Here is a 17335-nt window from a genome sequence, read left to right as displayed (position 1 = left end):
TATAATGATAGGCCTACTATAATTTGTGAGCCTCTGATAGGTTAATGTTCATCATGGTAGTCGTGGTTTGTACACCTAACTAATTTGAACGCAATATCCGTTTAAACCAGGCTTGATGTCAATTATGATAAATCCCCCTTTTTGCTCTAAATAAAACTCAGGTAATATCATATTTCTTTGAACATCTGAACTATTTTATGAGTAAACCAATGTGCGATGCCAAAACAAGCTTTTCTCTGTATATGTATTTTCTCTGCTATATGAATTTCGATTTGATTTCAACAACAAAAAGTCAATAGCCTACCGTGAAACGTTCAATTGATTACATGTACAGTTTGGGTAATTTTAGACATGATCAAGTCTCTCAAAGGCTAGCACCCTCAACCAGTTGATATGTTTGTTAAACTGAAATCCAATCAGAGAACGCCCTCAGATTCCAACTGCAGCCTCGAGAAGCGCCTCCTCTCTAAAAACCTCGTCAAGCGCGCAGTAGGCTAACGTTTTCATTCCTATCTTCCCAGAGACCAGCTACGACCCAGACACTATAGGAAACTTCAACGAGCGACCGATGGCACAGAACGAGTAGGTGTGTGGTGAATAATCCTTCCTCTCCTCTTTTGTCTTCTATGTTTCAGTCCAGTCTTGGTAAAACATCTGGTTTCAGTGATCGTGCTCCTGGGTGCCAGTTGCGCAGAACCTAAATCATTTGGGGTATTGGTTTGTCACAATTACCCTGCCTCTTGGGTCTTATCTGTTATGCTTCTTATCAAGCGGTTATCACTTTGCTCCAAAGATATATTGCATTTTGTTCCTATCTGTAACGGTGTGTGGTTTTTTTTGTAATTATGAAGAGGCTATCTCGAGAGGGGAGGACAAGGTTTTGACACGGATGGATTCAACTCCTCCGGTCAGAGCGCGCGGTGTGCTTACATTTCTAATGGACCTTAGGTGGTATTGCCAAACATGTCGTAACTATTAGTCTATAACCATCATATAGTTTTAATAGTGAGGATCGAGTATTGTGTGCTAAGTAACCTAGCCTTTCGCCTATCATTTTGTGTCATGTACTCAAAATTACGCGAAAACGTTTCAAAATGAAACCAAGCCCCACATCAAGGGCTATGTTGGGTTTGTATTACGCAGTTTCCCAGAGGGTAAGCTATGGAATTGATATGATATTGTTATCATGGGGGATTACATGTTTCTTGCAAATTAATAGTATCGCTTGAAAGTTAATTCAAATGTAACTCTTTGGACCAAATCTTTGGGAAGAATATTTGAGATTGTAATAAGATTTTGATTACCTCATCTCATATATCCTTTATGATACCAGAAATAGTTACTTGACGCCCAAGGACCTGTTTTAAGTTAACAATTCACAATATGATCTACCCTTTTAGCCTACTTGATCTTGATAATAACATATTCTCTCTCATTCCCAGGGCAGACAACACCCTCACGATTTTCTAGCCCTACGGTGTATGGAAAGGGATCCTGGATGGACCTGGGCGAAAACAGCTGGTCCATGGTTAAGCAAGAAGTGTCCAGCAGCCCAGGGTCACCGGCTGAACAGAGCTACTTACACGGCGGTCAGGGCAGGAGGGACAGTCACGGCCACGCGCACGACTCGGAGGGACTCAGGTCACCGCCGACAACCGATCAACTTGACTTAGTGGGACACCGGCGCGACGAGGGGCCAGGTAGACCATCTCTACACTCCTACGTTCACTTCGGACACGGACACCACAACAACAACACTGCCCTGCCCACCACAGAGGACATCACGCTGTTCACGGATTTAGACCAGGGCAACAAACTAATCATCTCTAGTGGAGCGCACCCGCACCACAAGGGTGGCCTTATCGTCGACCCCAGCGACATGTATCAAACACTAGCCATCGCGGCGGCCCACCAGAGCCAGGCGGGGTACGACTCGCCCTCTGGGGGCTATATGCACTCCAACCCCAACTCTCCAGTGTATGTACCGAGCTCCCGGGTGGGACCCATGATATCCAGCCTCCCTTATTTGCAAGCCAGCGGGTCGGCACAGCCTAGTCATGCGGTCACAAGCCATTCAGTCTGGTCGCAGTCTACTCCGGAGAGTCCCTCCTACAGCACCGGGAGTCCTCATACCTCCAACCGTTTCCATTACCCTCCAAGCCCGCCAATGAACAACGTAGCGTCCAGGGATAACGGCTACAGTAACCCGCTGAATGTGGGCAGTCGAGACCAGTACGGTCTCCCGCGGCCCCTCGGTGGATCCTACACCAGTCCCTACTCCCCGTATGTTGGACCGCAGCTATCCCAGTTGTCCTCGCCTTGGCCTGGAGGACCATTCGATAACACCATGTTGCACACTTTGCAAAGCAGAGGTGCGCCCTTGACGATTCGAGGCCCCAATGGAGGTAGGCTTACTATTCCCAAAAGTGTCGAAGAAAGCTGATTAATGATGTGGACTTCCATTATGTGAGAACTTTAGTTCTCCATCTATCGAATAGCTGTTTAAACGCATAAGCAACAAGGGCATGGGTGAAATAATGTGATGATAATTTACGATTACAAGTGTTTAGGTCTAATGGGCCCCAATAAATTCTAATTCAATTTGGTTAAGGAAATTATCGGAGCTAAAATACATGTTTTATAGTAATGGTAAGACATGGTAAATATGTTCCATTTTAGAATAGCAAGTTAATTAGGCTATATGTTTTATTTATTTAACTAGGTAAGTCAGTTGAGAACAAATTCGTATTTACAATGACTGCCCACACCGGCCAAACCCGGAAGACGCTAGGCCAATTGTGCGCCGCCCTAAGGGGACTCACAATGAAGGCCGGTTGTGATACAGCCTGGATTCAAACCACGGTGTCTGTAGTGTCGCCTCTTATACTGAAATACAGTGCCTTAGACCGCTGCGCCACTCGGGAGCCCTACACTCTTAGAAAAAAAGGTTCTGGATAGAATCAAAAAGGGTTCTATACTTGCTTCACATATGGCAACCCCAAAGGTTGGTAGAACCCCAATTTTGGTTCAGTGAAAAACCCCTGGGGTTCTGATGGGGTTCTGATCAAAGAACCCTACAAAATGGTTCTATATTAGAACCTTTAGGGGTGCCATAAATGAAGCAAGCAATATAACACTTTTTGGTTCTACCCGAAACCTTTTTTCTAAGAGTGAAGGCTATATATTAGTTACATAGGCTATTATCAATGCATTTGTTGCGTGAATTAAAGTTTAGGCCTATCCCTGATATCAACTGTTTTATAACGACTTCTAAACCTATCATATTTTGATATTTTTATTGGTGTAACTCAAATAAATACATTGTTGATTACACCCTCTGACTGCACATATAAAACCAGTATGGAAACATTATGAGTTTCTTAAAGTAACTTAATGCATTAGACATAGATAAAATAGCTAAAGTACAGTCAAACGAGCAATCTCCTTGTATATTGAATGTATAATCTTAATTTGCTATCACATATGCCTAGAATATACCTCATTTTGAAAATAATGGTGAATAATCATTTTTTTTCAACTTAAAAATGTACAATGTACGATAACATATTTCAAGGCAGGTGCTCAATTAAGCCTAAGAAAAATCATGGCTCTTTTAATGCCCAAGCACCTCTCTGAAGTGTCATGTAAGTGATTGGTGTATTGCCTATCTGTTTCCCGCAGATATTCTCGACGACCTGGGAGAGAGCAGGGAATGCGTCAACTGCGGCTCCATCTCAACGCCGCTCTGGAGACGCGATGGCACGGGCCACTTTCTCTGCAACGCCTGCGGCCTGTACAGCAAAATGAATGGACTCAGTCGGCCATTAATTAAACCACAGAAGCGGATGGTAAGCTGAACACGCTCAGGGGACTACTTAACCACTCAATTTCCTGTCTATTTATTTAAAGCAATGGCTTAAGGTTATCACCTCAGATCTCTATACTCCTTATGGTGATTTTTTTTGGGACAAAAAATTCACTTAAACGGTAGACCATTTTATTGCACCCTCAATTTAGCCAGCGTTCATATATTAACAAGGTCATTCTGGCTGTCATATCGGTAATTTAGTCAGGGTCAACAAGTGTACAGAGGCTACGTGACGGAAAAAAAAACTTTTCAGACACACATTCTCCTGGCGCCATTACGCAGTTATTATTACGCACACTAACAAACGACTGATGCCCTTTTTCCACGAACTCACTGACAATGAAATTCATGGTAATAAGCTGAACGTAACTGCCAGTTAAATGGATGACATGAATATGACCAATATTATTGTTCGGAAATTAGTGCAGATAACAGAAAGAGAGTCATAAGTCATAAGAGAGGAGAATCCATGCCCTTCATATCCAATGATGAATTAAAGTGCTTGGATCCCAGCCAAAGATTCCATTAGTCAGGTAGCCGCGGGCTCAGACATCTCTCAATTTCACGTTTACAGCACACGCTCACCTTTGCTTAATCGTAGCTTCATATCTTTATGTTCCAGTGTGTTTATCGTTGTTTATATATTGCCTTTTCCCAGTCATCATCCCGGCGAATCGGCCTCTCCTGCGCCAACTGTCAGACGAGCACAACCACCTTGTGGCGCAGAAACGCAGAAGGAGAACCGGTCTGCAACGCATGTGGGCTCTACACAAAATTACATGGAGTAAGACACAATCTTTACATTATGTCACAAGTTACCCCTTTTTATTAACTTCATGTTCGACAAATGCAGAGAATATTGTAACTGACACGTGCCTAATTACCGTGCGTAATTGTTTCAATGACTATGGAGAACAATATTAAACGGGATCAGTGTATTCAGTGTGTCTAATAAATTATTATTATTATTAATAATAAAGTTTATATTTAAAGGACAATGTACATGTTTTCATTCATTGTACGTGTAACCAAAAAACATGACAGACTAATGTAGTCGTTATTTTTGCAGGTACCTCGGCCGCTCGCAATGAAGAAAGAGGGAATTCAGACGAGGAAAAGAAAACCTAAAACTTTGAACAAAACCAAGGGATCCTCTGGTAAGCAGATCCCTCTCTCTCTCTCTCTCTCTCTCTCTGTTGTATAATTGAAATGCTTCATTTGTATGGTTCTCTTTATATATATATATACTTTTTAAATCATTTTACCACAGGAAATAGCAATTCAGTCGCCATGACTCCGACGTCGACGTCTTCTTCCAACTCTGAAGACTGCTCGAAGAACAGCTCTCCCAACACGCAGGTGCCAGGGTTAATACGAACGATCCATATTTTGATATAGCGTATTCAAAAAGAAAACGAATATTCAGGTGCGGGATAGGCCGCGTGTGTTATAAAAACGGACTCAAGGTCGTTTGCAATTGAGATTCGACTGATGTCCCCTCCTCGGATATGTCTTGTGTAACAAATTATGCACGGCTGAATTCTTCCCACACATTTCAGTTAGCGTCAAATACAAGTCCACGGTTTTGGTAGGATAGACCCACTTTTACTTAATATATATATATATTAATATATATCCTATATATATATATATATATATATATATAGGATTTTATCATTTTATTTATTGCACTAATTGGTATTCTTTTGAATGAATACTGTTGACAAATGTAGGAGCAGGCAGGCAAATTTTTTAAATTTTACCTTTATTTTACTAGGCAAGTCAGTTAAGAACAAATTCTTATTTTCAATGATGGCCTAGGAACAGTGGGTTAACTGCCTGTTCAGGGGCAGAACGACAGATTTGTATCTTGTCAGCTCAGGGATTTGAACTTGCAACCTTTCAGTTACTGTCCAACGCTCTAACCACTAGGCCACCCTGCCGCCCCTAATAATACACTTTCATCTTATATGTTCGTGATAGCAATAATATTGGCCTGATAATACTGGATTCATAAGTATTGAGTCATACGGTATGTGGGATGTAGCCTACTGTATCTGGTGTCTTCAGGGGTATTTAAAGGCTGTCTGTAATGGGTTCTGGGAAGTGGTCTGCATTTCTCAGAGATGATGCTCTTCGGAATTTTGTCCTAAAACATAGTCTCTGATTTGTTCCAAATTAAACAATATTACAGGGCTATTTAAAGTACATTTTATTCATGACATTTGTCTGTTCCTATCATTTGATAAATGGGCCGGTTTGCTATAATAATGTGGAGATTCACTGCATATAGGGCTATACACTGAGTGTACAAAACATTATGAACACCTGTTCTTTGCATGACAGACTCAGCAGGCAAACGCTGATGTCACTTGTTCTCTAAAGTTGGATTTTTAAGCCTTGAGACAACTGAGACATGGGTTGTGTATGAGTGCCATTCAGAGGGTAAATGGGCAAGACAAAAGATGTAAGTGCCTTTGAATGGGGTATGGTAGTAGGTGCCGGGCGCACCGGTTTGTTTCACAAACTGCAACTTTGCTTGTTTTTCCACACGCAACAGTTTCCCGTGTGTATCAAGAGTGATCCACCACTCATTGAGACTGCTCTGAGGGCAAAACTCAAGATCAGGAAGGTGTTCTTAATGTTTTGTACACTCAATGTATATCCATTTTAGCAGTTACAAATGAAGATTTATCATTGATAGGCTTCTGGAAGCACTGGCTGTGACTATAGAAAACCAATGGAGAATAGGAGGGTCGTTCCACCGATTCCGTGCCTTTTAAGAAATGTTAATTTGGCCCCAAAAAGTTTGATTTCGCCTTATTTTCACATTCTGTCATTAAGAGCACATTTTCACCTTCATAAAAAATACATTTTCCCGTCTCAAGATTTTATATAAAAACGTACTATGGTGAGTGCCTATTAAGTGGCAAATAAAGTAACAGGGTTGACATAACATGGTTGACGATTTCATCTTAAATCAGCCTTAAATCCCCTTGTGACAGGAGGAATGGAAGCTTGTTGTGTGCAACAGGGAGCAGCAATTGATTTCAAGCTTTAAAAAAGTAAACAAAATGTGCTAAAACATTTCTAGCTTGTCTATCTATGGTTAAGAAGGTGGATGTGTTATGTTTCAACCGATCAGTTTTCTACCACAAAACACCAGAAAATTGCCAAAAATAGTCAAACCAGCTCACCGGCTTTTACACTATTGACTATTAGATATTCAATGTTTCTTATTTAAATGTTTTAAGAATAGTTTCACCATATTAAAAACGAGTGTTCAGTTCACATAACAGGGTTCATGTAATTTATTGAATTATACATGTGGTCTATATTTAAGGGCACTTCATGTAATATACCAGGCTTTTAAAATTCAACATTGGTTCACAATTTCTAGTAAAAATATCAAAGGGATGCAAAAAGGCACTTATTTTATGGAAAGACCCAGTCATTTCTTTTGAATCTGTGACTAACATTTCTCTGTCCTATTCCAGGTCCAGTCCTCTGTCCTGAGTGGACCAGCGGATGGCTCAGGCTCTGATGGCTCTGCCGTCGTGAAGTACCCAGGCCAGGATAGTCTCTACACCAGCGTGGGCCTCACCCAGTCTCCAGACATAGCCGGCTCCGTCAGGGGAGAGTCCTGGTGCCCCATGGCTCTTGCCTGAGTCCCGAGCTGTGGATGGAACCCACCACACTATCCTCTCTCTCTCTCTCTGGATGTCCTGCTGCTGTGTGGTGGAAATATTCTGTGCCTTGATGGTTCTGGGTCTGTTTCCTACTTCCCAGCTAACAACAGTTGGACAGAGACAGCCCCCCCCCCTCCCTCCACGCTCATGCAAGTTTGAAACGTCTGTGGAATATTTGGGATTGATTTCCAGAATTATATGAGAAAACCTTAGTGCCTTAACAGAAAGGGAAATATGTGAGAGGAGGCCTGTTGATGCATTCTTGACACTCTGCAGTTCGGATGTGTTCCGGACCGACCTGCTGTTCTCTGTCTCTTCTCTTCTCTTCTCTTCTCTTCTCTTCTCTTCTCTTCTCTTCTCTTCTCTTCTCTTCTCTTCTCTTCTCTTCTCTTCTCTTCTCTTCTCTTCTCTTCTCTTCTCTTCTCTTCTCTTCTCTTCTCTTCTCTTCTCTTCTCTTCTCTTCTCTTCTCCTCTCGCTCTCTTTCTCTCGCTCAGCTACGGAGGTGGATAAAATGTCTGAAATGAAGAAACCTGTACATAATGTTATGGATTCCCCCACTCAAGACAAAGGTGGTTAATTGGATATTAGTGCTTAAGAAAAGCGCAACCATGCATACAGAGGACATTTTGATTATCATTTTTTTTGCAACTGGAATCAAGCTATCAAGTTACCAAGACAACCTTCCTGAATCAAGAGAAAGTATTTATTAATCTTCCATTGTTGAAAATATGACTATGATTGTTAAATAAAGATATGGACATAGAGTAGAACTGAAACAACAAAAAAATCTTATATCTTCGTTTTTTAATATACTTTTGTATTTCCTTCTCTCTTGTTGAGTTAGTAGTTGTTAACAGTGATCGTAAATCTGCACGTTTTTCCACTGATAGCTCTCACTGTATCTGACTGAAACTCTTGGTTTTAAACAGGGTATCAAAGACTGCGACATCCTATGTCGGTCAGTTTTTGTTTTGAATGATTAACTCAATTCGCAAATAATTAAATCCTACAGATTAAATTAAAATGCTCTTCACTTTATGGTACTATTTTTTTTAAAGAAATTGGTAGAAGTGTTTTTTTTTTTTAGGCGAGGAAAAGAGAGAACATGTCCGCAAAATCTTTGACACGTGTACAACAGCTAGCTAAGTACTGTTTGAATGAATGGCACCCACAATTGTTTTATAGATGCATATTTTTGTTACAATACAAAACGGCAAAAGAAGACTGCTGCAATATTATCTGGCTGCAACAAAGACTACCTAACTGGTAGAAACAGTATACATTTATACATGCATTTGATGTTTATATCAAATTTGACAAAAATGAAATGAAAAGGCTAAATAATGTCAACATAAAATACTGTAATGTTGCTATATGGACAAACATATGCGGAATTGATAAATTGCCCCTCATACGTTTTTGGTTGATAAAAGAGTAATGGCTGTTCCTACAACCAACTGTAGACTGTCATAAAACAAAATTAGTCAATGAGAAAAATGTTACACATTTACACACGGTGATGAAACTGTAGCTTCAATTGAGAATAATCTTAAAAGTGTGATTTATGCCAAGAATTATGTTTCAGTGACGTGAAAATATTCATATGTAGGTAGAAAACAACCTTTCACTGGTTTCAAGACATAATGACCTTATATGACAAATCACTGTTGATTTTGGTTTGACTCAACACGCAACAAAAAGTGGAATACAAACGCGCCCTTGTATTTTTACTCAAAATATGTCAAAAGCTCTACAGTACATATTCCTGACTTTCAACTTTTGAAGTGGAAATATGACTTTCCCATTCAATACACAGATCATACTGTATGTCTCCCTCTCCTCCAGCAGGGGTGTGAATGGCGCCTCGCTCAGCAGAACTCTCGGTGGATCCATTTTAGGGCCAGACAAATTCCTCTCGTTCTCTGGGGAATGTCAATTTTCGGTGGAATGAATCTGAAGGTCATTGTGAAACTGCCGTTTTAAAATGCATTTCAGTTTCATCATCAGGGTCGTTCAGCTGAAACGGGGCCTGGTAATAGTTTTTTTTCTGGACTTATTTATTTTTTGAAATATCATGTTTATTAATAACATTGTTTTTCCTATTTTTTTTGTTTGGATATTTGTATTCCTTTGGTTGGTTGTTTTTATCCTTGATACAGTTTTAAATGATATTATTTCAATATTTGAAATAAATTGTTCTGTTGATATGTGAATTTTGGAATAATTGCCCATCTCAGAATATTTTAAGGAAATCTACACGTTGTTGGTGTGTCGTTGTATCACAGTGTTTTTGTGGTATGTGCCAGAGTTTGCAGCAAGAGTTTTAGCTCCATCTAGCCAATTGCTGTGAAGGTACATATAACCATTTTGAAATTGTGATATTAAATAACCCCTTATATTTGAATAATATTTAGACATTTGTTGTTATATTGGCATTAAATAAATTGGCAGTGGTATTCCTCACTTAAATTCTTTCACCTCATGATTCAGGGAGGTTCGAAAAAAGCTAGTAGCCTACGGATATTCCGAAATATAAATCGCCTTAGCCTACTTTCCATTTTTTTTTTTAAATTGAACTTGTATGAAGATTTCCACTATATTACTTCATGCTGGAATAATAAACCAAACGTTAACAAAACGTTTATTAAAACTGTGTATTACAGTTTGTACATTTTGAAGATGGTACCTTTCAAGGGAAATATGTTATGAGAAGCTGCAATGGATCCCCGAGGGTTTTGAATTTCCAGACAGTGTTGGTCTAGTTGTTTTCTCATTCTGTATTAAAATGAGCCTTTCCTCTTACACACAACAACAATTGCTTCTTTACGCCATGATATGCAATCACTACAATGGTTTTTATCAGTGTTTTCAATGTGTGTTAAATCAAGTGTATTGTGCCTGTCACAGTGTGAAATATATTGAATATAGCTTGTAAATTATACCATAGGTAGACACAGACATTTTAGAGATGGCTAGATTTATGCCTGAGCTTTAGGTTATCTGGCTGCAATTTTGACATATTGATGTTGGAGAGTTTATTGAGTGTCAGCGTAGCTATGTTCAAAATTGCACTGCACATCAACCAGATACATCATTTAGAGGTAAAAGTTATTTAAATGTTGTTTCACTTTTATTATAAGAAAATGGCAATTGTTTTGTACTACCTGTCCCCTTGCACGATACTAGTTTTGAGCAGACCAGTGTAGGAAAAACGTTATTATAATCCATTATTTTGATAATGTCACCAGTTCAATATCTTCAACAACTTTATTTTTCACTTTTGGATCTTTTGTATTTTATTCCTCTATAGCACATGCCCAAGGAGTTGGCAAGTGTCTGCAGGCTTAATTTCCCTCCAGTCTTTGCCTGAGGGGTTGCAGTTATGCATCATCCATATTAAAGGTACAAAGTAGCTTGAATTGATCTCAATATCAAATCATTTCTGGGTAACAATTGAATACTCTAGTATGATTGTTTTTTAAATTGATATTTTCAACGAGAAACAAACTTATAAAAGAGCAATTTCTCAAGGAAATGTTTTACTAGGACTGTCATGTGGTAGTCTGAGTGGGAGTTGTCGTCCTTATTGGTCTTTGAAGTAATTGGCAGGCCAAAACTCCCTCTGACCAAAACAAGGCTGATATTTCAGGCTGTCATTTCAGCCGGTCTCATCAAACAGCTCTTATCACCCTTTTCACAATTTCACAGTATTATTCCAACCTCGTAGTGTGGAAATATATATATATATAAAACACAGGTAAATCACGTTTTTGATTGCAATGGGCCTTTAACAGAAATGATCTCACACAAACTTTAAATAGGCTCTGCTGCAAACGAGACAAATTACAAACTTTCCTTTAGATATGTAAATCAAACGTAGTGTGAAACCTAAAATAAGAACAAATATTTATAGGTCTATGAATTTATGAAGTGGTCCTGGGCTAGTAATGTCTTCCAGGTACACTTTGCAGCTGTCCCCATGGATCAACTTTTTTTGGTTCCAGGTAGAAGTATTTGGGGTTCGATGTGGAAAGGGTTCTACAAGGACCCAAAAGAAGCAGAAGCAGAAATTCTACTTGGAACCAAAAGGGGTTATTCAAAGGGTTCTCCTATGGGGACAGCCGAAGAACCCTTTTAGGTTCGAGTTAGCACCTTTTTTTCTAAGAGGATTCACAACAGGTTACATCACTGAGGCCCTCCTCCCATTTGTTACTCTGAATTCATGTGCTTAGGCTTGAGGGTCATGCGCATGACAACAGTCACTCTATGTTATTTCACCATCTGTAGCTGTGAAGATCGGTAGTAAGAACTGACAAGTGACACAAACCAAAGCCTCAAACCTATTTTAGGAGTTTGGTGAATGGTGCAATAGGCTGATGTATTTGTCACTGAGCAGCGTAACAGAGTCTTATCTGTGTTGAATGTGCTATTCTAAATTGGCAGAGACAGAAAGAGAGAGAGAATTAGAGTGAAAGAGCAAGTGTGTGTGAGAGAGAGAGAAAGACAGACAGAGAGATAGAGAAGGATACACACACACAGCAACTGACGCCTAAGGCTGCTTTATTTAGACAGTGAGTAAGAGAGTCCGTGTCACTCCCGAGGGCAGTGCTACTGAGTTGAAAGTCCTCTGGCGGGAGGACTGGAGCCAAGGTAAACAGTTAGCAGCACAGCACAGCATGAGGACAGAGAGACTGCAAGCCTGGGTAACATTCATTAGGGCACACCATATTATCTTAGAAAAAGGGTATCAAAAGGGTTCTTCAGGCTGCCGCATAGAACTCTCCATAGAACTCTCTGTGGAAAGGGTTCTACATGGAACTCAACATGGTTCTACCTGGAAACAAAAAAGGGTTCTTCAAAGGGTTCTCCTATGGGGACAGCCGAAGAGCCCTTTAAGGTTCTAGATAGCACCTTTTTTTCTAATAGAGTAGTAAACTATTTTTTCAATGGAAAACAAAAACCAGCGGCTCTTATTGGAAAAATATAGGGAATTTGTCCCTGTCTTAGACTGTTTTCTTCCGTTGGGTCCTAATCAGTGGAGGCTCCTCAGAGGAGGAAGGGAAGGACCACCCTTCTCAGTGAATTTCATTAAAATAAAAATGGTAAAACATTAAAAAAGTTATAATTTTTTATATAAAACTATACTAAATATAATTAGGTTACAGAATAACTGATTAAAACATACTATTTTGCAAAGAAGGTCTACAGTAGCATTAACAGCACTCTGTAAGGTAGCACCATGTTATACCCGGAGGACAGCTAGCTTCCATCCGGCTCTGGGTACATTGACTTAAATACAAAACCTTGGAGGCTCACGGTTCTCACCCCCTTCCATAGACTTACACAGTAATTATGTAACTTCCGGAGGACGTCCTCCAGCCTATCAGAGCTTTTGCAGCAGGAACTGACATGTTGTCCACCCAAACAAAGGATCAGAGAATTAATCTAGTACTGAAAGCATAAACTACAGCTAGCTAGCACAGCAGTGTATAAAAGCTGGTGAGTAGTTGACTCAAAGAGATAGAAAGACAATAGTTGAACAGTTTTGAACAAATTAATTTCTTCCAAAATTGAGAAGCAAGAGAGAAATAGAGCAAGAGATAAAGATTGTCATTTTTTAAAACTTTCAGTTTCACTTACTTAGCTAGCAAATGCAGCTAGCTAGTTTAGCCTACTGAAAAACCCTGCTCAAACAGAGCAATGCTATGTTAGCTGTGTTAGCTAGCTGGCTATGACTTTCCAACACAACACTGGAACTCTTCCGAGTCAAGGTAAACTTTTGGTATTACTAATCTACTAATCTATTGCCACTGGGGCCCGCCAGTGTAATGAAGGACATTTATTTTATTTATTTATTTATTTCACCTTTATTTAACCAGGTAGGCTAGTTGAGAACAAGTTCTCATTTGCAACTGCAACCTGGTCAAGACAAAGCGTAGCAATTCGACACATACAACAACACAGAGTTACACATGGAATAAACAAAACATACAGTCAATAATACAGTAGAACAAAAGAAAACAAAAAGTCTATATACAGTGAGTGCAAATGAGGTAAGTTACGGAAATAAATAGGCCATGGTGGCGAAGTAATTACAATATAGCAATTAAACACTGGAATGGGAGATTGGCAGAAGATGAATGTGCAGGTAGAGATACTGGGGTGCAAAGGAGCAAAATAAATAAATAAATAAATACCAGTATGGGGATGAAGTAGGTAGATAGATGAGCTGTTTACAGATAGGCTAAGTACAGGTGCAGTGATCTGTAAACTGCTCTGACAGCTGGTGCTTAAAGCTAGTGAGGGAGATGTGAGTCTCCAGCTTCAGAGAGTTTTGCAATTCGTTCCAGTCATGGGCAGCAGAGAACTGGAAGGAAAGGAGGAAAGGAGGAATTGGCTTTGCGGGTGACCAGTGAGATATACCTGCTGGTGCGAGTGCTACGAGTGTGTGCTGCTATGGTGACCAGTGAGCTGAGATAAGGCGGGGCTTTACCTAGCAGAGACTTGTAGATAACCTGTAGCCAGTGGGTTTGGCGACGAGTATGAAGCGAGGGCCAACCAACGATAGTGTACAGGTCGCAATGGTGGGTAGTGTATGGGGCTTTGGTGAGAAAACGGATGGCACTGCGATAGACTGCATCCAGTTTGTTGAGTAGAGTGTTGGAGGCTATTTTATAGATGACATCACCGAAGTCGATGATTGGTAGGATGGTCAGTTTTACGAGGGTATGTTTGGCAGCATGAGTGAAGGATGCTTTGTTGCGATATAGGAAGCCGATTCTAGATTTAATTTTGGATTGGAGATGCTTAATGTGAGTCTGGAAGGAGAGTTTACAGTCTTACCAGACACCCAGGTATTTGTAGTTGTCCACGTATTCTAAGTCAGAGCCGTCCGAAGTATTGATGCTGGACGGGCGAGCAGGTGCGGGCAGCGATCGATTGAAAAGCATGCATTTAGTTTTACTTGCATTTAAGATCAGTTGGAGGCCACGGAAGGAGAGTTGTATGGCATTGAAGCTCGTCTGGAGGTTAGTTAACACAGTGTCCAAGGAGGGGCCAGAAGTATACAGAATGGTGTCGTCTGCGTAGAGGTGGATCAGAGAATCCCCAGCAGCAAGAGCAACATCATTGATGTATACAGAAAAGAGAGTCGGTCCGAGAATTGAACCCTGTGGCACACCCATAGAGACTGTCACAGGCCCTCCGATTTGACACACTATCAGAGAAGTAGTTGGTAAACCAGGCGAGGCAATCATTTGAGAAACCAGGGCTGTCAAGTCTGCCAATAAGAATGTTGTGATTTACAGAGTTGAAAGCCTTGGCCAGGTCGATGAATACGGCTGCACAGTAATGTCTCTTATCGATGGCGGTTATGATGCCTTTTAGACCCTTGAGTGTGGCTGAGGTGCACCCATGACCAGCTCTGAAACCAGATTGCATAGCGGAGAAGGTATGGTGGGATTCGAAATGGTCAGTAATCTGTTTGTTAACTTGGCTTTCGAAGACCTTAGAAAGACAGGGTAGGATAGATATAGGTCTGTAGCAGTTTGGCTCTAGAGTGTCAACCCCTTTGAAGAGGGGGATGACCGCGGCAGCTTTCCAATCTTTGGGAATCTCAGACGATACGAAAGAGAGGTTGAACAGGCTAGTAATAGGGGTTGCAACAATTTCGGCAGATAATTTTAGAAAGAGAGGGTCCAGATTGTCTAGCCCGGCTGATTTGTAGGGGTCCAGATTTTGCAGCTCTTTCAGAACATCGGCTATCTGGATTTGGGTAAAGGAGAAATGGTGGGGGCTTTGGTGGATTGCTGTGGAGGGTGCCGGGCAGTTGGACATCTAATATGCTGTAATAGAAATTAGACCATGCTCACCAAAAAAAATTGGCATCCCTCATGTTAAACGGCACCCACCGCCACTGGTCCTAATGAATATGTTATCACCCCAGCCAGGTCCCAGGCCCTGGGGCTGTTTGGGCAGGAATGGGTAAGACTAGTACAGCAGAGTGACTCCCCCAGGAGTTGCCCGTTGATATTTCCACAGAGAGGCTTTTCAAAGGGGAGCTCCCTCTGTTTGGCTCTGCCCTGGCTGGCCCTGTCTGCCTCCGGAAGCGATGGGATCTCTGACTCAGCCCTTTTGGGTTTCCTCGACAGACACACCGAGAGAGAGAGAGAGAGAGAGATTTGTACATCTTTGTAACACTGTATATATACGTAATATGACATTTGTAATGTCTTTATTGTTTTGAAACTTCTGTATGTGTAATGTTTACTGTTCATTTTTATTGTTTATTTCACTTTTGTATATTACCTACCTCACTGGCTTTGGCAATGTTAACACATGTTTGCAATGCCAATAAAGCCCCTTGAATTGAATTGAATTGAATTGAATTGAATTGAGAGAGAGAGAGAGAGAGAGAGAGCATATTTAAAAGATTAAAAACACATACATACTCTTTAAGACTGCCGACACATGTTTCTTGGAGGATTTGAATGGCAAAATACGATGGAAAGATCATTTCAATACATCAGGAGAAATCACTGAATGCTTATTCTAAGGCCTTTATCATATACTTTTTTTGAGAGATATACTGTAGCTACGTGTGGGAGTGTGAAAGTGAAAATAAGGTTTGTGAAGCTCTGAAGTTGAAAATAACCGTTTGTTGACAATGACAGTAGAAGCATGAATAATAGAGCAAGGGAAGACGCCAGCAGCGACCTTAGCTAGCCTGATAGTGTTGTCTTTTTTCTGTCTTTTTCGTTCGTTCCGTGACTGTGAGGAATGTGAGGAAGTTGTAGGAAGGCGAAACCAGTCTTTATGGGAGGAGATGCATTCTTAGGCTGAGATTGCAGGAAGGGCAAGAGAACAAACCCTTTTTGCCAGCAGAGAGGAAGAGTGAGGATCAGTCATAACTGACAACCCGTGAACCCTGGATGGATTGATAGGTGGAAGTGATTCTGGATGGAATGATAGGTGGAAGTGATCCTGGATGGAATGATGGGTGGAAGTGATCCTGGATGGAATGATAGGTGGAAGTGATCCTGGATGGAATGATAGGTGGAAGTGATCCTGGATGGAATGATAGGTGGAAGTGATCCTGGATGGAATGATAGGTGGAAGTGATCCTGGATGGAATGATAGGTGGAAGTGATCCTGGATGGAATGATAGGTGGAAGTGATCCTGGATGGAATGATAGGTGGAAGTGATCCTGGATGGAATGATAGGTGGAAGTGATCCTGGAAGGAATGATAGGTGGAAATGATCCTGGATAGAATGATAGGTGGAAGTGATCCTGGATGGAATGATAGGTGGAAGTGATTCTGGATAGAATGATAGGTGAAAGTGATCCTGGGTGGAATGATAGGTGGAAGTGATCCTGGATAGAATGATAGGTGGAAGTGATCCTGGATGGAATGATAGGTGGAAGTGATCCTGGATGGAATGATAGGTGGAAGTGATCCTGGATGGAATGATAGGTGGAAGTGATCCTGGATGGAATGATAGGTGGAAGTGATCCTGGATGGAATGATAGGTGGAAGTGATCCTGGATGGAATGATAGGCGGAAGTGATCCTGGATGGAATGATAGGTGGAAGTGATCCTGGATAGAATGATAGGTGGAAGTGATCCTGAATGGAATGATAGGTGGAAGTGACTCTGAGACTGACAGTAGTTTAAAGGTCCAATGCAGTTGTTTTTATTTCAGTATCAAATCATTTCTGGATAACAATTAAGTTACCAAGAAGGTTGGCTTGGAATTCCCTCCAAGCCAACGTTATA

General features: G+C 40.8%; 1 protein-coding gene across 3 annotated transcripts; it reads left to right on the top strand.

Moving 5' to 3' along the window:
* Nucleotides 1-445: 445 nt before the first annotated feature.
* On the top strand, nt 446-10360 carry LOC112226772 (GATA-binding factor 6-B). 3 transcript variants are annotated; one of them, XM_024391308.2, is made up of 7 exons: nt 446-586; nt 1443-2405; nt 3682-3848; nt 4527-4652; nt 4938-5025; nt 5139-5227; nt 7366-10360. In XM_024391308.2, exons 2-7 carry the CDS (start codon nt 1499-1501, stop codon nt 7534-7536), a joined length of 1548 nt encoding a protein of 515 aa, XP_024247076.1. In that variant the 5' UTR covers nt 446-586; nt 1443-1498; the 3' UTR covers nt 7537-10360. The 3 variants fall into 3 exon arrangements, with proteins under 3 accessions (XP_024247076.1, XP_024247078.1, XP_024247079.1); XM_024391310.2 differs by having other exon boundaries at nt 489-582; XM_024391311.2 differs by lacking the exon at nt 446-586 and adding an exon at nt 639-1154.
* Nucleotides 10361-17335: the final 6975 nt, after the last annotated feature.

Source organism: Oncorhynchus tshawytscha, linkage group LG28, assembly GCF_018296145.1.
Source record: "Oncorhynchus tshawytscha isolate Ot180627B linkage group LG28, Otsh_v2.0, whole genome shotgun sequence".
In the NCBI taxonomy this organism is placed as follows: Eukaryota; Metazoa; Chordata; class Actinopteri; order Salmoniformes; family Salmonidae; genus Oncorhynchus; species Oncorhynchus tshawytscha.
The sequence above is the reverse complement of the archived record's forward strand: the minus strand, read 5'-3'. Positions and strand labels throughout refer to the sequence as shown.

What these genes read in the sequence shown, in the direction of transcription:
- LOC112226772 (XM_024391308.2), top strand. Translation starts at nt 1,499, where the DNA reads ATGGACCTGGGCGAAAACAGCTGGTCCATGGTTAAGCAAGAAGTGTCC. An exon ending in GATTCGAGGCCCCAATGGAG is followed by an intron (nt 2,406 to 3,681) that starts GTAGGCTTACTA and finishes TGTTTCCCGCAG; the next exon opens with ATATTCTCGACGACCTGGGA. An exon ending in TCTACACAAAATTACATGGA is followed by an intron (nt 4,653 to 4,937) that starts GTAAGACACAAT and finishes TTATTTTTGCAG; the next exon opens with GTACCTCGGCCGCTCGCAAT.